This window comes from Tachyglossus aculeatus, chromosome 4 (genome assembly GCF_015852505.1).
Source record: "Tachyglossus aculeatus isolate mTacAcu1 chromosome 4, mTacAcu1.pri, whole genome shotgun sequence".
NCBI classification, from domain to species: domain Eukaryota; kingdom Metazoa; phylum Chordata; class Mammalia; order Monotremata; family Tachyglossidae; genus Tachyglossus; species Tachyglossus aculeatus.
In genome coordinates, this window is record NC_052069.1 from 105,938,373 (window position 1) to 105,962,441 (window position 24,069).

General features: G+C 44.5%; 1 protein-coding gene across 1 annotated transcript; it reads right to left on the minus strand.

Moving 5' to 3' along the window:
• Positions 1-637: 637 nt before the first annotated feature.
• Positions 638-22,998, minus strand: LOC119927372 (protein CutA homolog). The gene is made up of 6 exons (XM_038745991.1): positions 22,788-22,998; positions 13,753-13,901; positions 5,318-5,377; positions 4,052-4,097; positions 3,607-3,656; positions 638-1,823 (listed from the first exon to the last, which is right to left on the minus strand). Exons 1-6 carry the CDS (start codon positions 22,863-22,865, stop codon positions 1,721-1,723), a joined length of 486 nt encoding a protein of 161 aa, XP_038601919.1. The 5' UTR covers positions 22,866-22,998; the 3' UTR covers positions 638-1,720.
• Between the last annotated feature and the right edge of the window lie 1,071 nt (positions 22,999-24,069).

Consider the following 24,069-nt stretch of genomic DNA (forward strand, 5'->3'; position numbering starts at 1 on the left):
TGGGAGGGATGTGTCCTAGCGTCATTATGGGTGGAAGACAACTCGAGAGTGTACGACAAGACAAGAAGATTGTGAGCTTCTTGAGGGGAGAAAATCTGTTTTACTTCTGTTGTTTTTTCTCAGGAGTTTGGTACAGTGCAATGCACTAAGTGCTCAACAAATTCCAATTCCAATGAGAAACAGCGTGGTCCAGTGGAAAGAGAACGGTCCTGAGAATCAGAGGAGCTGTCTTGTCTGCTGTGTGACCTTGGGAAAGTCATTTAACTTTTCTGTGCCTCATTTCCCTTTTCTGTAAAATGTGGATTAAAACTGTGAGCCCTATGTGGGACATGGACGATGTCCAACTTAATGTTTATCTACCCCAGAACTTAGTACTGTGCCTGGCACATAATAAATGCCTAAAAAATACCACTGCAAACAAACAAACATAGTAAATGCTTAAGAAACATGAAGTTATTATTAGTCTGCTTCACCACGTTAAGGAAGTTGGGTTCCTGGTTCTGATACACTGAGTGAAGCACTTGAGGTGCAGACAGAGGAAGCCCATGTACCCTTCAGAGACCCTTTCAATAGGGCATTTTGTTCTCTCCCCAACCTAGTGGTTCATTTCTAAAATGAAGCTTTCACAGATCCTGGATTATGTAACCATGTCTCTTTAATTTTCCCAGACCTATATATGTCATCCAGAATCCAGAGCGGGTGGATTTTCCTCAGGACCCCTGCTAACACACAAATGCCAGCTACAGCCTGGCTGCTACTTGGCAGTGCTTACAGGAGTGTTCCTAAACACAGGAAACACCCCTGTCCAGCTCCCTGAGATGGACTAACCCTTTTCCCCGTCCCTTCCCCTCAGAACAGTCACCTATTATAGAATGTGTGTGTTGCTTTCAAAAGTGTGAACAGGGAGCAGCTTGAGAGTCTGTGTTACTCTCTACTTCAAGGGCATAGGACAGAAAATGATTCCAGTCCTTATGGTCCCAGAGCTGAAATAAATGCATATGTTTCTATTTTCTTCCACTGGAATCTGCTAAAGAGGTTGCATTTTGGAGGGACTTAACAATTGTGGCATTTGGGATGAAAACTGTGGTATTGTTAAGCGCTTACTTGGTGATGATAACTGAGGTATTTGTTAAGTACTTACTATCTGCCAAGCCCTGTGCTTAGAACTGGGTTGGTTAAAATACAGTCACGTCAGGCACAGTCTCTGTCCCACATGGGGCTCACAACCTAAGGGAGAGTAAGAACAGGTATTTTAATCCCCATTTTACTGGTGAGGAAATCAAGTCACAGAGATGTTAAGGTCACTCAGGAGGCAAGTGTTGGATCAGGGAACAGAGCCCTATCTTCTGACTTCCCAAGGCTCTCAAGCGAGAGTCCAGAAAGTCTGTTGGCTAGAGAGAATCAGCACAGTGTTTCCTTCTTCAGTTCTTCCGTTGCAACTTCAGTTCCCACCAGTTCCTGGCATTTAGAGACCCAGAGCCCCCAGAAATCTGCCTAACTGCTTTCAGACCACTCACTAGTGGTGAAAATCTGGGGGAGTCCAGGTTCAGAAAAATCACAAGCTGTTTGTTGAAGCAAGGCCTGGCTTTCAGTTCTCAGTGTTACCTGGAGAGGAGAAAGCTCAATCTGTGCTCTGAGGAGAGCAAGCGTTCTCATTATTTCACCATGGGGAGAATGGGAAAAGTCCACATTGCTCTGACAGGATAGGACCTTCATCCAGTTAGTCCTCAGTCACTCCTTCGTCAATCCACTTTAAATAAAGAGCATTTCCTTGGTCAATGGGTAGGCTGATGATCTCGGGGATTTCAAAAGGATGGATAGATCTGAAAAAGGGGAAAAAATCCACAGAAAACCCAGATTAAAATCTTTAGTCCAAGAGAGAGACACAATCAAGTTTAATCAGAATTGCCTCCTGGCTAAGAGTAGCAAAGCTTCTGGTTGGTGAGAGGGATACCCAGGCTCCAGGAAGAAATAGCAGCATGGTGAACCTGGGGCTGTTAACTGTACCATCTTCCCTCCTTCAAGCCTACCTCCCTTGAGAGTAACATTGCAACCTTAGTAAGTAGGAGACATTTAGGTGAGGATGCTTTATTTTTCATGGTTTTCATTAGAGGTGGGGGAAAAAAATAAATGATATTTTAGGCAGTTGTGTCTTTGTAAACAACCATCTTTTGTTCCCTGTGCACATCCATAAAGCAGGGATTGTGTCTACCTATTCTAATCAATCAGCGGTGCTTATTGATTATTTAACTATGTGCCGAGCCCTGTATTAAGCATTTGGGAAAGTACAATATAATAGAGTTGGAAGACATGATTCCTGCCCACAAGGAGCTTGCAGTCTATAGGGGAGACAGACGTTGACATAAATTACAGATAGGGGAAATGGAGTATAAGGACATTTACAGAGTATAAGGATATTTACATAAGTGCTGTGGGGCTGTAGTGAGTATCAGAGTGCTTAAGGAGTAAACATTCTAGTGACTAGGCAATGCAGAGAGGATGGCGGAGAGGGGACATGAGGACGTAGGGAAGGCCTCTCAGAAGAGATGTGATTTTTAGGAGAGTTTTGAAGGAGGAATGAGTAGTGGGCTGTAGGATATGAGGGGTGAGGGAGTTCCAGGATATATGGCAGATGTGGGTAAGGGATCAGTGGAGAGGTAGATGGTATATATGTATCATGTATGTATATGTCTGTAATTTATTTATTTACACTAATGTCTATCTCTCCCTCTAGACTGTGAGCTTGTTTTGGGCAGGGAATGTGTTTGTTATTATATTGTACTCTCCCAAGGACTTAGTGCAGTGCTTTGCACACAGTAAGTGCTCAATAAATACAGTTGAATGAATGAATGAATGAATGAATTAAGGTTCAGAGAGAATGTTAGTGCTGGAGAATCAAAGTGTGCAAGTTATGTTGTAGTAGAAGATCAGCAAGGTTGGGTATTGAGTGCCTTAAAGTTGCTGGTAAGGAGCTTCTGTTCCAAGCAGAGATGGATGGGCAATCATTGGAGGCTTTTGAGAAGTGGGTTCACAAAAATGATCCAGACAGCAGAGTGAAGAATGAACTGGAGAGGGGAGAAACAGGATGCAGGGAAGACAGCGAGGAGAATTACTGAAACAACAGGAAATTCCCTTTTTCACACCTCTGCTTCCACTCCCAGGGTCAGGAGATGCAAGTTTGCCCAGCACCTCTAAACTGTTACAACCCCTACTTCCTATTTAAAGTGGTTAATTGAAATTCTTATTGGCCTAATTTTTTCAGTAGATCCCTCAATTCACAGAGAACCTTTGAAAGAAAACTCCAGTTTATCTCGCTTTATCTCACCGTCCTTCCTTCTCATCATCTATGTTGAGATTTCCTATAAAAATATGTCATACCCATACCTGTCACAGCCAGGTTCCCTCTCGTTGGCATTAACTGGGCCCCTGAGCCATAATCAGGCATCTGCTTGACTGACACACTCATTCAACCTGACTGGCAAACAATGGATGACTCTGGAGTAAAAATCACTCTGACCTCTGTCTTGGCCAAGATGGGTTGAGCACACACTGATTCAGGGAAGAAAGGAGAATCAAAAGATATCTGCAGTGTGGGAGAAGCCTCACCTGATGTAGTTTGAAAGTTCATTTATCTTTGAAGTCTTGGTTTTCACCAACTGGGTAAGAAAGCACATGTGAATAGCTCAGCTTCAGACCACCATCCCTGAGTCCCTTTGTGGCTCAACCAGGAATACGGAGGTAAGAGGAACATTTGGTCTGGAGGCCCTGAACCACAAGAATTCCTCCCAATACCCTCCAATTACCCCAGTCTTCATGTATGGTATAGAGGGTTTCAAATCATCATCATAAATGGTATTTACTGAATGCTTACTGTGTGCAAAGTACTTGGGAGTGTACAGTAAAATATAGCTGCTGGTAGACAAGTATCCTGCTCACAACAAGCCCACAGTCTATAGAGGGATCCAGACATAATTATAAATAATTTATAATATACAATTTATAGAACTAGAGAAACGCTTATTTGGCGTTCACACTGGGGACCCCCACTTACCAGCAGGATTTCAGTGGCTTCCTCGATCTCTCCTTTCCAGAAATACCTGGTTCAAAGAACAATAAAAGTTCTGGGCAGAGTGCAACAGGAGTGTGCTAAATGTCTCTGAGAATTTTTTTTTTTTAAATAGTATTTGTTAAGCATTTACTATGCGCCAGCCAGTGTACTAAGCACTAGGGAAGATTCAAAATAATCAAGCTGAACATAGTCCACGTCCCACAGCGGGCTCAACAGTCTTATTCCCCATTTTACAGATGAGGTAACTGAAGCAAGGAAGAGTGAAGTGACTTGCCCAAGGTCACACATCAGACAAGTGGCAGAGCAGGGATTGGAACCCAGGTCCTTCAGACTCTGAGACCTGTGCTCTATCCATTACATCATGCTGCTTCGAGGGTTCCCAAAGAGTTATCCTACCTTCTTTCAGGGAGGGGCTCAGACACCACCAGGAGGAATTCTGATCAATCCTGCCTTAGCAAGGTCGGAATCACTGATCAAATCAGCAGGAAACAGCCCTACCCCATGTTCAGAGCCTGGAACATAGTAAGCACTTAACAAATACAATAATAATAATAAGAATAATATTCAAAAAGCTTTCAGACCACAGTCTGACCTGCTCACGGTCTTTCTGCACAAAGCCTTTGGTTCCAACCCCACATGAAGTTAGACAGGGCTATATGTGAGATTCTGCAAACCTTCTCAGTAGAGAGGATCATTGGGATAACTGGGGGAAGGAGAAATTTGAGCATGAGGTGATACTGAGAAGACCAGGGAGAGCTCTTCAGCCTGTAAAGGCAAAGCCTGAGAGGAGTCCAGGTTGAAGTTTATGAAACCATGAAAGGAGTGGGCAGGGAGAACATGGAATGGGTTGTGGTTCATGAAATTTCACACCATGAGGATGAGAGGGAAGGCGGTGGGATTGTGACAAACAAAAGAAAACACTCCTTCACACAATAGATAGGAAAACTATAGATAATTCATTATCCCAAGAAATGGTGCAAGCTGAAAACATCAATAGGTTCAAGCAGAGTTTAGACAAATTAATGGATGAAACGTTCTTGTGGTGAATTAAAGTCTAAATTCAGATTGCAGGGGGTAAAATTAGAGTGGTTAAGTGGCACGCTCCCGTCCATTTGGGTGGATATCAAAGAAGCACCCACCGCCTTGGTTTTCCAACCATTCTGTTGACACGGTTGGGGGCAGAATTCTGGGCCGGATGGACCATGGATCTGACCCAGGATGGCATTACTCATGGTCTTATGTACTCACAGGGTTAAGGCCTTTGGTAGAATATTCACACCAGCTGCCAACTTCTTATCCATAATCGCCCTTAAATCAAAGAGAAGGAGATTAGGGATGTAGGGAGAGGAGTCAGGTCCCAATTGAGCTTCTTTTTTAAAAAAATGGTATTTGGACCAGGCACTGTACTAAGCACTGGGGTAGATACAAGCTAATCAGGTTGGACACAGTCCCTCATAGGCCTCACAGTCTTAATCCCCAGTTTATAGACGAGGTAACTGAGGCACAGAGAAGTTAAAGGATTTGCCCAAGGTCACACAGCAGGCAGGCTGGCTAACCTTCTCACTGTACCTTGATCTCATCTATCTCACCACCAATCTCTTGCCCACATCCTACTTCTGGCCTGGAACACCCTCCCTCCTCATATCAGACAGATAATTTCTCTCCCTGATTTCAAAACCTTATTGAAGGCATAGCTCCTCCAAGAAGCCTTCCCTGACTAATCCTTCTCTCCTCTTCTCCCACTCCCTTCTGCGCTGCTCTTACTTCCTCCTTCATTCATCCTCCCTCCCATCCTCACAGCACATATGTATATATCTGTATACATATGTAATTTATTTATTTATCTATTAATTTATTTATATTAATGTCTGTCTCCCCAAACAGAGAAGGGAGGGAGGTCTGGTCAGAGGAATGCCATGAGCAAGGGGTAAACAGTGAGACAGATGAGACAGAGAAGTAGTGAGTAAGTCGACGTTGGAGGAACAAAGTGTACAGACTGGGTTGCAATAGAAAATCAGTTGGGGGATGGTAGGAGGAGGCGAGTTGATTGAGAAACTTCTTCCACTGAAAGAATTCTGTGGTTAGGTGAAGATCAGTAGTACCATAGGGTAGGAACAGAGAAGGGCATAGGAATAAATCTATATTTTAAGAAGCTCGGTGCTCAGCAGAGATGGAAGCATTTCTAGCCATGCCCCAGCAATCAAGCCCTCCTTCCCCACTTTTTCCACACTGCAGTAAAGACCTCACTACTCTTTACCCTTGTTTTTCACTCCCCGCTGGGCCGCCTTTCAAATCATAATGTCGTTGCAGTGGTTAAACCATGAAACACTCTGTCTGGGATACATGAGAAAAATGGACTATTGAATGTGTGTGGAAATGTGTTTGTGGGTGTGCACGCATGGCCTAGTAGAAGGAGACTTGGGTCCTAGTCTTAGGTCTGCTTCTCTCCTGCTGGGTGACCTTAGGCAAGACACTTAAACTTTATGAGCTTCAGTTTCCTCATCTATAAAAAGGGAATAAAATACCCCCTCTTAGACTGTAAATTCCATGTGGGATAGTGACTGTGTCCAATCTGATTATCTCGTATTTACTCCAGAACTTGGCAAAGTGCTTGACACATCGTAAATGCTTAAATGTATCATTAAAAAACTCTTCCCCTATGCCAAATGTCTTCCAGTATGCCTCTCATTACATATCATTTAAAGTCCTTCTTGTTGACTTATTCAGTAGTCTCATTCCTTCAATGGCTTCTGAAATTGGATGTCATTCTGTCTCTTGCAAGAAATATTAAATGATTTTGGGTCAAAGGAGTAAATCTAGTGGCTAGAGTTCAGTCTCATACACAGCTCTTCTAGAATCTGTCTGTGACTGCTTAATACCCTCCGGCTGTCCATTCTGTCACTCATGAAGGTTCTTGAGTCAAAGTCAAGGCTAATCTAGGTCAGAACAGTTGCATCCCCATAATCAGATAATAATAATAACAAAATTTGTTCAGTGATTCCTTAACAAATGACTTACAGTGCCAGGCGCTGTATTAAGCACTGGGGCAGATACAAGATAATCAGGTCCCAGATGGAGCTCACAGTGTCAGTAGAAGAAACAACAGGTATTGAATCCCCATTTCACAGATGAAGAAACTGAGGCACAGAGAAGTTAAGTGACTTGCCCAATGTTACATAGTAGGTGAGTGGCAGAGCCAGGATTAGAACCCAGCCCCATGTACTTTGAATACGCTGTGTGCATCAGTTCTGCCTCAGCCACTAAACGGCCAGCTCCTAGAGGGCAAACAATGTCTTCTACCTACCTTTTCATTAATTCATTCAATCGTATTTATTAAGCACTTACTGTGTGCAGAGCACCGTACTAAGCGCTTGGGAAGTATAATTCAGCAACAAATAGAGACAATCCCTGCCCACACAGGCTCACAGTCGAGAAGGGGCTGGGGTGGTGACAGACATCCAAACAAGTAAACAGGCATCAGTAGCATCATTATAAGTAAATAGAATTGTAGAAATATACACATCATTAATAAAAATAAATATAATTATAATTGTAAATATGTACATATGTACACAAGTGCTGTGGGGTGGGGAGACAGGTAGAGCAAAGGGAGTGAGTCGAGGAGATGGGCAGTGGAGGGGGAGCAGAGAAAAAGGGGGGCTTAATCTGGCTTCCTCTGTCCCTCTCCACAGCAATTACAATTCAGTGTGATATGTGTCTATGTCTGTGTCTTTCCTGTCTCCCCCATCAGACTGTCAAGCTATCAAGCACAGGGACTGTGTTTTGTGCCACTGTGCCTCCTCAGAGTGCCTAGCTCATGGCTCTTCACATAATGCGTAGTCATTAACGTCGATTTCCATTATTCAGAAGATGAGCTCAAACACAGAATGGCGATGCACTGTGTGGTCCCAGTAGATCCTGTCTGAAATGGGAGCCTGAGTGCCTTTGAAACAAGCTATCTCCCCTCAGTTTGCCCAGCTATAATCCTACTGAATTTATATTGCTGAACTTTATTAAACTCTTTAGGGTTCATAAGATTTCACTATATGCAGCGTACAGTGACCTCAAAAGGCTATACAAACAACCCATTGTAATCATTCACCTGCTCCTGGTTGCCTTGAGGCTAGATCTGGTGTGTGTTTTCTTTCGCTTTTTAACTGAACGCTGCTGGTTTCACAGGTTTGGACTCCCTGATAAGGCCCTACATACTGACCCAGTAATAACTCTGAGTTCAGAAGCCCTCTGTAGAATTCTAGGTAAGGAATTGATGGCCCATAGAGAGGGGAGAAAAAGGAAAAAACTGCACTCTCTAGATTAGTGAATCACCCATGTAGCAATGGTAGTTGAAGCTGTGAGAGCGAATGAGTTCTCCAAGGGAGTGGATGTAGATGGAAAATGGAAGGGGACCCAGAACGGAGCCTTGAGGGACTCCCATAGTTAGAGGGTGGGAAGCAGAAGAGGAGCCTGCAAAGGAGACTGAGAGGAGTGGTCAGAGCTATAAGGGGAGAACCAGGATGGTGTCAGAGATGAGAAATACTAACAGTAAATACTTTATCATGTGCTTTTCAAAAATCTAATTCTAGATGAGGTTCCAGTGACTTTGCCAAATTTCTCATCTTAAATTAGCAAGAAGGAATTGGCCCAAGGCTGCACTCTGTGAATCATAGTATTTCTCAAGAACTGAGGAGATTTCAGAGAGCCATTTAGGCTGAAACACACCTCCTCTAATTCTTAATGGGCAGTTCTTAGATGTGGCCTTCTCCATGATGGATTTTCAGTCAGCCTGCCTGGCTCTCTGCCTTCTTTTTTAACATCCACCTCCCATCTTCAGATCCAGGTAGGACTTCTTGTGCCAGGAACAAAATAATTCCCAAGCATTCTAGCTGTAACTCACAAGACAACCTTCAGACAAATTATCTGGAGAGTTAGTTTCCAAAGGCAAAAAGAAGAAAAAAAGAAAAAGCCTTTGAATAGCTTCATTCTGACTGAAAGTGAACAACAAAACAGCAGAAATGACAGGTGACCAAAGGAAAGAACCCTTCCCCAGCTCCAGGGTTCAGGCCCATGAAATCATATCTGAAACATGTCAGCCTAATGACAGGCAAACAAAGAATCTTAGCCCCAATTACCTGAACTTTATCTGAGTTTTATTCCCAACTCCAAGTTCTAATAGAACTGACCTATTTTTTTGCCTAATTCTTGTGCCAGTTTGAACATTGCCCTATTTATCTCCCAGCACAAGTATTACATGAACGTTGACCTACCTTTCTGCATCTCCAAGAGGAAAGATTTAATGCTTCTGTTGCAAAATAAACACTATACTGTATGAACAATCCTGGAGGGATGTTTCTACAGCAACAGCTAGGTTTCAGCCACTCAAAGTTCAAAATGGACTTAAATTTGTTTAATCATCAATCATTTTACTGGATCACCTGGTGGCAGAAAAGACAACCCTCTGGAGGAAAAAAACAACATTTTTCTTAACCCCTCCAGGGATTTTTGTTCTCTAGCATTTTTTGTTTCATGGTTCTTGTTAAGCACTTGCTATGTCAGGCACTGTACTCAATGCTAGGGTAGATAAAACATAATCAGGTTGGATGCAGTCACTCCCACTTGGGGCTCAAGTCAGACAGAAGAGGATTTAATCCCCATTTTGCAGATGAGGAAACTGACAACAATTATGATATTTCTTAAGTGCTTACTTTGTGTCAAGCACTGTTCTAAGCACTGGGGTACATATAAGGTAATCAGGTTGGACACAATCCCTGTCCCACAGGGGGCTCACAGTCTTAATCCCCATTTTACAGAGGCGGGAACTGAGGCTCAGAGAAGGTAAATGGCTTACGCAAGGTCAAGGAGACAAGTGGTGGAGCCAGAATTGGAACCCAGGTCCTCTAATTCCCAGGCCCATGTTCTTTCCATTTGGCCACGCTTTTAAAAGTGGTGCATTGGCTCTAAGGAGCTCTCCGTGCCCCCCGATCATTTGTTTGAAAAAGCAATATCAGCACTGGACTTACAGGAGTTTAAGGCTGAATTACACTCTGGAAATGGAGGCCCACAGTCATTCTTAGGGAGCAGAAGATCTGGCTGGAGATTTATTAGAAAAGGATGCCTCTCTTGGAAAGCCAGCCACCCCATGCATCATTAACTTGGCAACATGGGCTGAAATGGGATCTGGAGATCCTCAGGAAGTTTTGAAAGAAAATCAGCCTTCTTTTTTCACCAATCTTTCAAGCTCCCACTCCTCTGGTTGTTTATAAACAATTTAACAAGTAGCCTTGCCCCCCAGACCAAGGTTAAAGTCCCTGGGAAAGATAACAAACAAGAACATTGAGGATGAACAGCTGGAGAGGGTGCTTGATTGCTGGTGAATGTAAGTCTGTGTGCAGAACAAAGACATAAAGACATATCCTTCTGCTGGAGTAATCAATCAATTAATCATATCTATTGAGTGCTTACTGTGTGCAAAGCACCGTACTAAGCATTTGAGAGAGTACAATATAACAGAGTTGTTAGACATGTTCCCTGTTCACAACAAGCTTACAGTAGAGGGGGAAACACACAATATAAATAAATAAATTACCGATATAAACGTAAATGCTGTGGGGCTGAGGGAAGGGTGAATTAAAAGGTGCAAATCCAAGTGCAAGGCAGTGCAGAAGGGTGTGGGAGAAGAGGAAATGAGGGTTTAGTCAGGAAAGGCCTCTTGGAGGTGTGCCTTAGTTAAGGCTTTGAAGGAGTGGAGTGTGATCCTCTGTTGGATATGAAGTGGGAGGGCATTCCAGGTCATCATCATCATCATCATCATCATCAATCGTATTTATTGAGCGCTTACTGTGTGCAGAGCACTGTACGAAGCGCTTGGGAAGTACAAATTGGCAACATATAGAGACAGGTCAGAGGCAGGATATCGGCAAAAGGTCAGCAGAGAGATACACAAGATGGAAGTACAGTGTGTAGGTCAAGTTTAGAGAAGTGAAGTGTAGGGGCTGGGTTGTAGTAGGAAAGCAGTGATGTAAAGTATGAGGGGCAAGGTGATTGAATGCTTAAAAATGCAAGTGCCAGGACTAAACCCCGGCTTCCACATCATTAATGAACCCTGTCTTTCCCCGCTCAAATGAAAAACATAGGCCAGACGGGTGGCCAGTGGAAACTGTCATTTCACAGGCCATTTAAACCTGACAAACCCAGTGACCAGAGTGTATGCCCTCTGCTAACAACTTACATGCCAGAATCAGGCAGCTATCCAGCAGGGTACCTACCATCTTTAATGACCCCCATTGCTTGTTCTAGATGAAATATTAATAAAGTGATATGTAAAAATAATGGGACACTGCAGAAATGATTTGAAAGAGCTAACCTGCAAATGCCACTGAATCTTATTCTTTCTGAGAAACATAGAGATTAGCTCTAAAACACAGCTTTAAATTTAGCAATTATCCTCCTCCAAGGCTTTTTTGTGTGCAGGGAAATGGAACCAACAATCAAGCCTGATCATCTTCCAATGTTTTGTTCAACAATCTAACCCCAGGGATAGAAAAAAGTAAGAAATTCACTAAAATCCTAACACTCACCCAAATTGGGAAAAAAAATCTCAAAAACAACCTCAGGTTGTTGTCATCATTTAGTATCTTTAATGGTATACATGTGACTGCAGTGTGACCCAGCGTGTAGAGGATAGGTCTGGGAATCAGAAGGACCTGGGTTCTAATCCTGCCTCTATCACTTGTCTGCTATGTGACCATGGGCAAGTCACTTAACTTTTCTGTGCCTCAGTTACCTCATCTGTGAAATGGGGATTCAATACCTGTTCCCTTTCCTAATTAGACTTTGATCCCCATGTGGGACAGGGACTATGTCCAACCTGATTAACTTGTGTCTATTCCAGGTCTTGGTACAATTCTTGGCACATAGTAAGCACGTAACAAAATACCATAAAACATCAGGCTCATCAAAATATTTCTGGGAAGTGGAGATGTAATCTGCTTCTTCCATTTAAATCTTAGAGAAGCATTGTAGCCTAGTGAACAGAACATGTACCTGGGAGTCAAAAGGACCTGGGTTCTAATACTGATTCCACCAGTTGTCTGCTGTGTGATCTTGGGCAAGTCACATAACTTCTCTGTGTCTCAGTTAACTCATCTGCAAAATGGGGATTAAGGCTGTGAGCCCCACATGGGATATGGACTGTATCCAACTTGATTAGCTTGTATCTACCACAGCAGTAGAGTACAGTACAGTAGAGTACAGTACCTGACACATAGCATGTAACAAATACCACTATTAATTATTATTAAATAACATTAAAAAAACCTTCCATTTCCCCTCCTGGACTTTCTTGCAGCTCAATTCCTCCATTTCAAAGAACTTTCTCTAGTGCTCTTTCTCATTTTCTATGCCATAAGGTTGGGACTAATATCTACTAATCCCATTTTCTAAAATCCTTCAACAGAGCCTTGGGCTTTGCGACCACATTAACCCCCTTTCAGGAGCTGGTTGACTTCCAAACAGTTTGGTGGAGACTTGGTGAATGAGGAGAAACAGTACGGATTTCTGAGGCATTTGAAGGACTTTCACAGGAAAATTTCACAGGAAACTGTGAACATTTTCAAAGCCACTGTGTTTGCGGAGTTGGGAACAAGCTGCCTATTCAATTAACTGGCTCTAACACCATGCAAACCATGAGGCTTTAAAGAGAGGTATTTGAGATTCCTTGGAATCACCAAATGGGAATTTCCAATGGAAATATGTCCTTTTTTATGGTATTTGTTCAGTCCATCACTAAATCCTGCCACTCACCTTCACAACATAGCTAAAATCTGCCCTTTCCTCTACAACCAAATTACTACCACATTAATACAATCACTCATCCTATCCTGCCTGGATTTCTGCATCGGCCTCCTTACAACCTCCCAGCCTCCTATCTCTCCACACTCCAGTCTGCTGCCCAGATCATTTTTCTACCAAAATAGTTCAAGACACATCACCCCGCTGCTCAAAAAACTCCAGTAGTTGCCCAACCACTTCTACATCAAACAAAAACTCCTCACCATTGTCTTTAAAGCACTCTACCACCTTGCCCCCTCCTACCTCACCTCGCTTCTCTCCTTCTACAACCCAGCCCACAAACTTCACTCCTCAAGTGCTAACCTTCTCACTGTGCCTCCATCTCACTTAGAACCCTTATCCTTCTCGATGTAAGGCCCATGATCTCTCCACTATACCATGCTTCTTCTCATTTCAAGGAGGAGGGCATTTCATAAGAATAATAATAATAATAATGGTACTTGTTAAGCGCTTACTATGTATCAAGCACTGTTCTAAGCCCTTGGGTAGATACAATCTAATCAGGTTGGACACCATCCCTGTCCCTCATGGAGTTCAGTCTTAATCTACATTTTACAGATGAGGTATCCGAGGCACAGAAAAGTGAAGTGACCTGTCCAAGGTCACTGAGCAGACAAGTGGTAGAACCCAGGTCCTTCTTACTCCCAGGCCCATGCCTCCTCAACAGTTTCTCTGGGCTGGGAAACAGTTTTCCCTTCATAATTGTGCCTGCTTGAGAGAAACCCCTCTACAACGCAGCCCAGAGTGGGAGTGAGAGCTGCATGCAAGTTTTCTTCCTGGGACTGTCAGCAGTTCAGTGATCCAAAAAGAACAGGGTCCCCCGTCCCACACCATACCTGGCGATGTCTTTGGCAATCTGCTCGTTGGGACAATTGACGAAAGCGACAGAATGGGTCCCTGAGATGTAATTGCCGGTGAGGGCGGAATGCACCTGGAGGCCGATGCTTCTCAGCACTGGGTACATAAGGAGAGAGACCATCACCACCTGAAGGGAGAATAGGAAACCAGAGAGCAAGTGGGGTTAATGAACTCTGCTCCTGGTCAGCTGCATGGACAAAAAAAATCCTAGGTCAAATGCTTGGAGCCAGGCTGAACGAGACCTACTGTCCAGCTCTTCTCCAAACTCAGCCTCAATTATTTGAAGCTATAGGAAAGCAGCATGGCCTACTATCCAACTCGGGTCAGAAGGACCTTATTCTGGCTCTGCTGCTTGCCTGCTGCGTGACCTTGGGCAAGTCATTTTGCATCTCTTTATCTCAGTTACCTCATCTATAAAATGGGTATTAAGACGGTCAGCCCAAGGTGGGACAATGCTTAGTACATTGCCTGGCATGTACTAAGTGCTTAACAAATACCACAGGTATTATTGTTAGCATATAAATCAATCAATCAATAGTATTTATTTGAGCACTTGCTGTGTGCAGTTCGCTGTATTACGTGCTTAGGAGAGTACACTATAACAGAGTTGGTAGACACATTCCTTGCCCACAGTGAGTATATGGGGCAGGGAGTGCTGCTTTTGGCAGAACTGAATATATTTATTTTGACTGCATCACTCAATTACTCATTAGCTTAGGTTCAGATTTAGAATGAAGCTTGCCTTGTTTAAATTTGATGCAAACCTGTACTTTTCTTCCGAATAAGTTTCTCTAGAAAATGCATCTGCCTCTTTTTGTCTCTCTCCCTCTTTCCTTTTCCATTCCTCATGAGCTCCCAGTCAATAGCCCGCTCTCAGATGGAAATGCAACACTTTTCAGAGTCCCCTCTTGATCTAGTTGCAGAGGTGCCACCGATCTACATAACCACATCTATTCAATCCATCGAAGATGATTGGGGAGGAAATCTAAGACATAGCAGATAGCAAATTTAGCTATTGGGTAAATCGTATTTTTTAATGGTATTTGTTAAGCACTTAATAATAATAATAATGGTATTTGTTAAGTGCTTACTATGTGTCAGGCACTGTACTAAGTGTGTGCCAGGCACTACTAAGCACAGATAGATACAAGCTAATCAGGTTGGACACAGTCCAACATGGGGTTTATAGTATTGATTTCCATTTTACGATGAGGTAGCTGAGGCATGGAAAAATTAAGTAACTTGCCCAAGGTCACACAGCAGACAAGTGGCAGAGCCAAGATTAGAACCCAAGACCTCTGACTCAATCAATCCATCAATCAATGGTTTTTAATGAGTGCTTACTATGTGCAGAGCACCATACCAAGCAGTTGGGAAGAGTACAATATCACAGAATTAGCAGACACATTCCCTGCTCATAACAAACTAACAGCCCAGAGATGAGCTTGCAGTCTAGAGGCCCAGACCCCTCTTCTTTCCACTACGCTATGATGCTTCAATCATAAACATGTTCAGCACAGCTGAACTTGGACATGGAATAACAGGGATCAGACATCCAAGACACCACCCCTCCCCTCAGGTCTTCAAGGAAATCCCCCCCTGGACCTCCCAACAGGCCCCCCCAATTCTGCTCTTACAGTTGAGGAAACTGAGACACAGAAAAATTAAATGACTTACTCAAGGTCACACAGCAAGCAATCAGCAGACCCAAGGAGCTGTTGTTCTGAAGGGCCAGAAGGGCCAAAGTGAGTCAGATCAACAACTAGTAGGGTTAGCAGTCAAAGAAGGAGAATACCATTCTGGCTTAGGAGAAGATTGGTGGAAGATTTGGAAAACCCAGATATTTATAAAATAGGAAACAAGCTCCACCCATCGTAACTTTTTCTTTCTCCACCAACTCTGGCCTCCACATACCCTTTTTCTCCTTTGTAAAGCTTTCCTTGTGGTGTGTTGTCTTCCACCTTTGCCAAAACCATCTTTTTATAGGGGCCTCCATGATGTGCCCTAAAATCCCTCTTTGTTTTCAGCTCCAAATTTGTCCACACTGGTGTCATTGCTTAGACTGCAAGCTCCTTGAGGACAGATTATATCTTCATTTTAGTTTAATCAATCAATCAATCAATCGTATTTATTCAGCGCTTACTGTGAAGTTTAACTTCCATATAGACCACTCAAAATGACATGCATCCTTTGAGGGCTTAAGAAATGGAATGGTGATGATGGTGGATGCAGTAAATTTGAGATTAAAAAACCCTACTGAGTTGTACGATAAATTTTAATAGCTTCAGGGGAATACTTCTAGACTGTAAGCTCACTGTGGTCAAGGAACATGTCTACCAGCTCCTCTGTTATACTGTACTCTCCCAAGAGCTTAGTACAGTGCTTTGCACACATTCAGTGCTTGATTAATACAATTGATTGATTCATTCATTCATTCATTCATTCACTTATTCGGGCCAACTTCCACTTCAACGTCACTGGACATCTACCAGCATTCCTCCCTTTGTTTTTCTCAAATTCTGTTCAGATTATTTCTTCCCTGCTCTGCTAGTTGCCTCTTTTCTTCATACAAGTTCCTGCTCACTGGTACGTTATGATTGATGCTTTTTGCAACTGTCAGTTTCTGCTTCTAAGGGATCTGTTCTGCAACAGTTCTACTAAGAATGCCACACCCCCTTCTTTCATTCCATCTGGTTCCAAGGCAGCATGTTTCCTGAGAATTAGATAAGCAGCATGACCTAGTGTTAAGACCACTGTCCTAGGAGTCAGAGGACCAGAGTTCTAATCCCATCTCTGCCGAAAGCTTGCTGTGAGACCCTGAGCAAGTCACCTAACTTTTCTATGTCTGTTTCCTCAACTGTAAAATGGGGATTAAATACCTGTTCTTCCTACTTAGGCTGTGAGCCCTATGAAGGAGAGGGAGTGTGTCCAACCTGATTGACTTGTATCTATTCCAGTGCTTAGAACAGTGCATGACACACAGTGCTTAACAATTATAATAATAGTAATAAAAAAATAATTACTTTGACGGAAAGTCCAAAGTCAAAAAAGACTTCTTAAACTGGTTGAAGGAAAAGAACCTACCCTTTAATAGAACCAAATCTTTGTTAACCTGGGCAATTAAAGATGGATTTTCCCTTTAGCTGGTATGTAGTATATAACTGTCCTTCAGGTTACTTCAGGTGTGCCAATGTGGACTGGTAAGACTAATGAGTTACCAACAATTCCTTTTATATTGTGTACAGGTAAAGGTTATGCCTCACTGCACTTTCATGTTTATAACATGCAATACTGGGTACTAATTTTCTTTCCTCTCTGTTTTATGATCTTCTCAAAGTCTCTAATAGTAATAATAATAATAATAATAATAATAATAATAATAATAGTGGTGATATTTAAGTGTTTAGAGTGTAAGCTCATTTTGGGCAGAGAATGTATCTGCTGTATATTGTACTCTGCCAATTACTTAGTACAGTTCTCTGCACACAGTAAACACTCAATACATACGACTGATTATGTGCCAGGCACTGTACTAAGCGCTGGGGTGGATACAAACAAATCGGGTTGACACAATCCCTGTCCCATATGGGACTCACAATCTTAATCCCCATTTTAAAGATGAGGGCATTGAGGCACAGGGAAGTGAAGTGACTTGCCCAAGGTCAGAGCAAACAAGTGGGGGGGGGGGGGGGCAGGATTAGAACCCAGTTCCTTCTGACTCCCAGGCTCTTGCTCTATCCTCTAGGCCACGCTGCTTCTCTGCCACATGCCAACTGGTCCGTCTTCTACTGCTTGCTCTTCACTGTCCACGATTATGCGACATCAACTTGAGGGTTTGTGTCACATATTTTGCAAACCTCCCGGTTTTTTGGTTCCCCATTTTTTCAGCTCACCACAGAACAGCTTCAGGGTGCTGTGCTACTGTGCCCAACAGATACTCAGCCCAGGGGCTGGATTAACCTGTAAATGGGATGAAAAGATAGTCCTTTATCATAGCCTAACAGAATTCTGAAGACAATCAGGCACTGCATAAAAAAATTTTCACCATTTTCTCTTCGTTGCGTAGCGTGACAGGGCAAAAATACATTTCACATTAGCTCCTAAATTAAAAATAGTGTCCAAAGAGTTAATGTGAGTTGATCTATAAATCATTTAATAATTGCTCACATTACTACTACCCTGCCTACCCAGCTGTGTATTTAATCTGGTGCCTCTTGTAGTTAAAATAGGTACATGACTACTGTTGGTTTTATAGATTTTTTTCCAGTTGGCATGACTTTTCTTTAAACTTTTGAGGAAAGGATCCCTTAGAGGCAGAACCGCTGGTGGGAACTTAGTGGCTGCATTAGAAGAGCAGCATGGCATAGTGGATAGAGCACGGGCCTGAGAGTCAGAAGGTCATGGGTTCCAATCCCGCATCTGCCACATTGCTGTGTGACCTTGGGCAAGTCAGTTCACTTCTCTGGGCCTCAGTTACCTCATCTGTAAAATGGGGATTGAGACCCTGAGCCCCATGTGGGACAGGGACTGTGTCCAACTCATTACTACAGTGCTCTGCACACACTAAGCGCTCAATAAATACCCACTCTTTTAGACTGTGAGCCCACTGTTGGGTAGAGACTGTCTCCATATGTTGCCAACTTGTACTTCCCAAGCGCTTAGTACAGTGCTCTGCACACAGTAAGCGCTCAATAAATATGATTGATTGATTGATTGATTGAGCGCTTACTGTGTGTAGAGCACTGTACTAAGCGCTTGGGAAGTACAAGTTGGCAACATATAGAGACAGTCCCTACCCAACAGTCGGTTCACAGTCTAGAAAGCAGGCTCACAGTCTAGAATCAATCAATCAATCAATCAATCGTATTTATTGAGAGCTTACTGTGTGCAGAGCACTGTACTAAGTGCTTGGGAAGGACAAGTTGGCATGAATTCATTCATTCAGCCATATTTATGGAGCGCTTACTGTGTGCAGAGCACTGTACTAAGTGCTTGGAAAGTACAATTCAGCAACATATAGAGACAATCCCTACCCAAAAACAGGCTCACAGTCTAGAAGGGGGTGACAGACAACAAAACAAAATAAGTAGTCAGGCATCAATACCATCAAAACAGGTAAATAGAATTATAGATATATATATATACATCATTAATAAAATAGAGTAATAAATATGTACAAATATACACAAGTGCTGTGGGGAGGGGAAGGGGGTAGAGCAGAGGGAGGGAGTAGGGCAATGGGGAGGGGAGGTGGGGTAGAGGAAAAGGGGGAGCTCAGTCTGGGAAGGACTTGATTGACTTGCGCCCACTCCAGCACTTTGTAAGTACATGGCACATAGTAAGCGCTTAACAAATAGAACAATTATTATTATTATTAGAGGAACGGCTCTTCTGTCCTAGACCTACAATGAATTTTAATATTCTCTGTGGCCTTTAATTCTTGATTTATAGAGCTCAATGCCCTCTTCTGATAAACGAATATCACTAGCTCCCAGACGGTGAGAACATTCATTAATGGTTCTAAAGTGTTTCCTGAGTAAAAAGGCAAAATGAGAGAAAGGGTCATAGTATAAAATCTGAATTTTTGCAACTGGAAAAGAAAAAAAAATACTGTCAGTGTACTCCACCAATAGAGTATCAAATCTAAATTCACATGAGGCTTCCTCAGGAGAGCAAAATCTACTTATGGAAAAAAGAACTGTCTTTTAGAGAACTATAAAGCAGGCAACGGAACAAGACAGCCAGAAAAAAGACCTGCACGAACTTTATCATTTTGATTTCTACCCAAACCCAAGGAAGGAAGTGCTTTCTTGCTTAGGATTAGAAAAATCATTACTTTGACTGAAGCATTTCAGGTTTTCAGTCTTCAGCAGAACTCAGAACTGAAGCTTCATGGGGTTCCTAGGTGAGTAAAGTTGGATTTTTCCCTCTCAGTTCTTATGTGTGAATGCTGCCTTCAGACTTAGGTTTCTGTAGAGACATCTGTAAGAAGTCTGTCTGGGTGTAGGGGTCCTTCTTAGACTAAAGTGTAAACCTAAGGGCCAGGACTATAGTTTTCAAATCCTTATCTCTCTCCTCTAACTCTACTAAATTGTGAGCAACTTTAGTGCAGGAATCACACCTATTAATTCTATTAAATTCTACTAAATAAATGCAATTCATTGGCTGATTCCCCTTCCCCCTCTTCCTCCTCATTCCTTTCTCCCTTCCTCTCCTCGCATTTCTCTCCTTTCCATACCTTCACTCCTCCATGCCCGGTGCAAAGTTAGGGAACTTAGAGTGGCGGGGTTCATTACATAGCAAATAAATGAAGGGATGAAATACACGGGTTTGGATCTTGCAGTTTGCAGCCTGGGCTGCGAATGTGTGGGAGAGGGATGGTGGTGAAGAGAAATCCCAATTCAGTTCTCCACCCCTCTCCCAGATACTGCTGCCCGATCACTCATTTGTCTCTAGATTCCACCCACAAGCAACTGGTGCTACGGGTAGATAATAATAATAGCAACAGTAATAATAATTGTGGTATTTGCTAAGTACTTACTATGTGCCAGACACGGTACTAAGCACTAGGGTGGATAGAAGCAAATTGGGTTGGACACAGTCCCTATCCCTATCCCATGTGGAGCTCACAGTCTTAGTCCCCATGAAGTGAAGTGACTTGCCCAAGGTCACACAGCAGACAAGTGGCGGAGCAGGATTAGAACCCAGGCCCTTCTGCTTCCCAGGCTCATGTTCTATCCACTAGGAGGGCTTAACTTGGGGAAAGATCTCCCAGAACTGTAGAAATAGACTCATTTCTGACATAAGGGACAAGGACGGGCAGCTCCCTCCTCAATTCTTCCCCTGCTTCACTATATGAGGTTATCAAGGCAAGATTCTCATTGTGGGCAGGGACTGGTCTCTCTTTATTGCTGTGTTGTACTTTCCAAGCACTTAGTACAGTTCTCTGGACGTAGTAAGAGCTCATTAAACACAACTGAATGAATCAGGAACCTCTGCAAATTCTTTTTTTTTCCTTCAGGAAAACCTGTACCACATTATGAAACACTTTCCTTTCTTCTAAACTGTAAGCTCATGGTGGGCAGGAAACATGTCTGCCAACTTTTATATTGTACTCTCTCAAGGGAAGCCTCTGCACATGGTAAGTATAACAAATACTATCGATTAATAATAATAATTGTGATATTTGTTAAAATCTTGGAGAAACAGCATGGCCTAGTGGAAAGAGCATGGGCCTGGGGTCAGAGAACCTGGGTTCTAATCCCGACCCTGCCAATTTCTTGCTCTGTGCCCTTGGGCAAGTCATTTAACTTCTCTATGCCTCCATTTCCTTAACTGTAAAATAGGGATTAAATATCTGTTCTCCTTTCTACTTAGACTGTGCTCCCCATGCTGAACAGGGGTTGTGTCTGACCTAATTAACTTGTACCTGTCCCAGGGCTTAAGACAGTGTTTGACAAACAGAAGGACTTAACAAATATTGATTCCCCTGTCTCCTGTCCCGTTCAGCCTCCCTTCCCGTCCTCCTCCATCCCAAATCCAAGGACGCGGGTGCCTGTTTTAGAGAAGAAGGGGACTCCCCTCCCAGCCCCACCATCCCGGCCAATGGATGGGGAAACAAACTTCCTGGGAAGGAGCCATCTGTCCCGAGCTCTCTGAGTGGATGAGATCAGCTACCCGGAATAAAGGAAGGGCGAGGATGTGTTTATCCCAGACAGGGCATTGCCCTCGGGACGAGGGCGCCTGGCTCTGGGAGAAGCAGAGGATAGGCCGGAGGCCAGCCGGACCATCCGGGATCAGCCAGCTTGGGGTCTCCATCGCCCCCCGGGGCAGTCAGGACCGGGGCTACCAAACTGGACCCCTCCTCTAACGGGTCATTCGGATTCACAAACTTCTCCCTCCTCCCGCCCATTCCCACCCGGTCCCAGAGGAGATTCACGGACCCCGCATTCATTCACTGATTCAATCGGATTTCTTGAGCGCTTACTGTGTGCAGAGCACTGGACCAAGCTCTTGGAAAGTACAATACAGCAACTAAAGAGAGACAATCCCTGCCCACAAAGGGGCTCACAGTCTATCCCTTAGCCTGCGATTAAATGTTTGAAGCTGGGCAAGGTTCAACATCTCCGGAAAGGGACCGGAGCGGTGGCCCTGGAGGGTGAGCTAGCCAAGCTAGCTCTCTTCCTCCCTTCAAGGCCCTACTGAGAGCTCACCTCCTCCAGGAGGCCTTCCCAGACTGAGCCCCTTCCTTCCTCTCCCCCTCTCCATCCCCCAGTCTTACCTCCTTCCCTTCCCCACAGCACCTGTATATATGTATATATGTTTGTACATATTTATTACTCTATTTATCTTGTACAGATCTATTCTATTTATTTTATTTTGTCAGTATGTTTGGTTTTGTTCTCTGTCTCCCCCTTCTAGACTGAGCCCGCTGTTGGGTAGGGACTGTCTCTATATGTTGCCAATTTGTACTTCCCAAGTGCTTAGTACAGTGCTCCGCACGTAGTAAGCGCTCAATAAATACGATTGATGATGATGATGATGATGACTGTCTCTATGTGTTGCCGACTTGTACTTCCCAAGAGCTTAGTACAGTGCTCCGCACACAGTAAGCGCTCAATAAATACGATTGATTGATGGGGCTGGGATGTGCGGTCCCCTGGGATCTGCCCGGCCCGGATCCAGGCCCGGCCCTGCCAGACCATCTTTCTGCAACTGTGCAATTCCCAGGGCTGCTGGAAACGGGGCGAGGGGGATGAGAGATCCCCTCTTTTTACGTCGAGGAAAGCCTCTCCCAACAAGACATCCCAGTCCCCCTCTTTCCCCCTCCCGCCCCCATCCTTTAACCCTTTCCTTTCCTAACACTGTCCCCACCCCCTATCACTTGACCTCGGCCGGAGGGTTTGTTTTCCCCCTCTCTCCTTGCAGCCCCGGGCTGCCCGGCTCCCTCTGCCCCCCCACCTCCAGGCTGGGACCCCCTCGGGCCGGGCCGGGCCGGGCCGGGGCCCCTTACCAGCAGCCAGGCGCCCCATCCCGGGCGAGGGCAGGTGTGGGCCGAGGGCAGCGGGCAGCGCTGGCTCAGCCAGTCCATGCTCGGGCTGGGCTGGGCTGGGCTGGGCTGGGCTGGGCTGGGCTGGGGCCCGCTCTCCGGCTCCCCGCTAGCCCATCGCCGCTGCCGGGGCTCGCTCGGGGGGCTCGGGGGGCTCGGGGGGCTGGGAGAGCCGCAGCCCGGACACCTGCTCAGCCTCCCAGACACAGTCCGGGCTGGGGAGAGGGACAAACGTGCTACTGTGCAATGCTCTAGCTGACTCCTCCTCCTACTCCTCCTCCCTCATCCTCCTTCTCCGCCTTCTCTCCTCCTCCTTCTTCCATCCTCCTTTCTCCTCCTCTTTCTCCGCCTTCTCCCCTCCTCCTCCTCCTCCTTCTCTCCTCCTTTCTCCTCCTCTTTCTCCACCTTCTCTCCTCCTCCTCCTCCTTTCTCCTCCTCCTCTTCCTTCTTCTCACCCTCCTTCTCCTCTTCTCCTCCTCTTCCTCTCCTCCTCCTTTCTCTCCTCTTCTTCTTCTCCTCCTCTTCTCCTCTCCTCTCCTCCTCCTCTTCTTCCCCTCCTCCTCCTCCTCCTCTTCCTCTTCTCCTCCTCCACTTCTCCAGTCCTCCTCCATTTCTCCTCTCCTCTTCTTCTCCTCCTCCTCCTCCTCTTCTTCCTCCTTCTCCTCTTCCTCCTTCTCATCCTCCTCCTCTTTTCCTTCTGCTCCTCTCCTCCTCTTCCTCTCCTCCTACTCTTCCTCTTCTGCTCTCCTCCTCCTCCTCCTCTCTTCCTCCTCTTCTTCTTCCCCTCCTCCTCTTCCGCTTCGCCTCCTCCTCTTCTTTCCTCCTCTTCTCCTCCTCCTCCTCTTCCTCCTTCTCATCCTTCTCATCCTCCTTCTCTTTTCCTTCTCTTCTCCTCCTCCTCTTCTCCTCCTCCTCTTCTCCTCCTCTCCTCGTCCTCCTCTCCTCTTCCTCTTCTTCTCTTCTCCTCTCCTCCTCCTCTTCTTCTCCTCTTCTTCTCCTCCTCCTCCTCTTCCTTCTTCTCATCCTCCTTCTCGTCCTCCTCCTCTTCTCCTCCTCCTTCTTGATAATGATGGCATTTGTTAAGCGCTTACTATGTGCAAAGCACTGTTAAAAGCACTGGGGGAGATACAAGGTGATCAGGTTATCCTACGTGGGGCTCACAGTCTTCATCCCCATTTTACAGATGAGGTAACTGAGGCACAGTGAAGTTAAGTGACTTGCCAAAAGTCACATAGCTGACAAGTGG

What these genes read in the sequence shown, in the direction of transcription:
- LOC119927372 (XM_038745991.1), bottom strand. Translation starts at nt 22,865, where the DNA reads ATGGACTGGCTGAGCCAGCGCTGCCCGCTGCCCTCGGCCCACACCTGC. An exon ending in AAGCCACTGAAATCCTGCTG is followed by an intron (nt 3,657 to 4,051) that starts GTAAGTGGGGGT and finishes TTTCTTACCCAG; the next exon opens with TTGGTGAAAACCAAGACTTC. An exon ending in GAACTTTCAAACTACATCAG is followed by an intron (nt 1,824 to 3,606) that starts GTGAGGCTTCTC and finishes CCCCTTTTTCAG; the next exon opens with ATCTATCCATCCTTTTGAAA.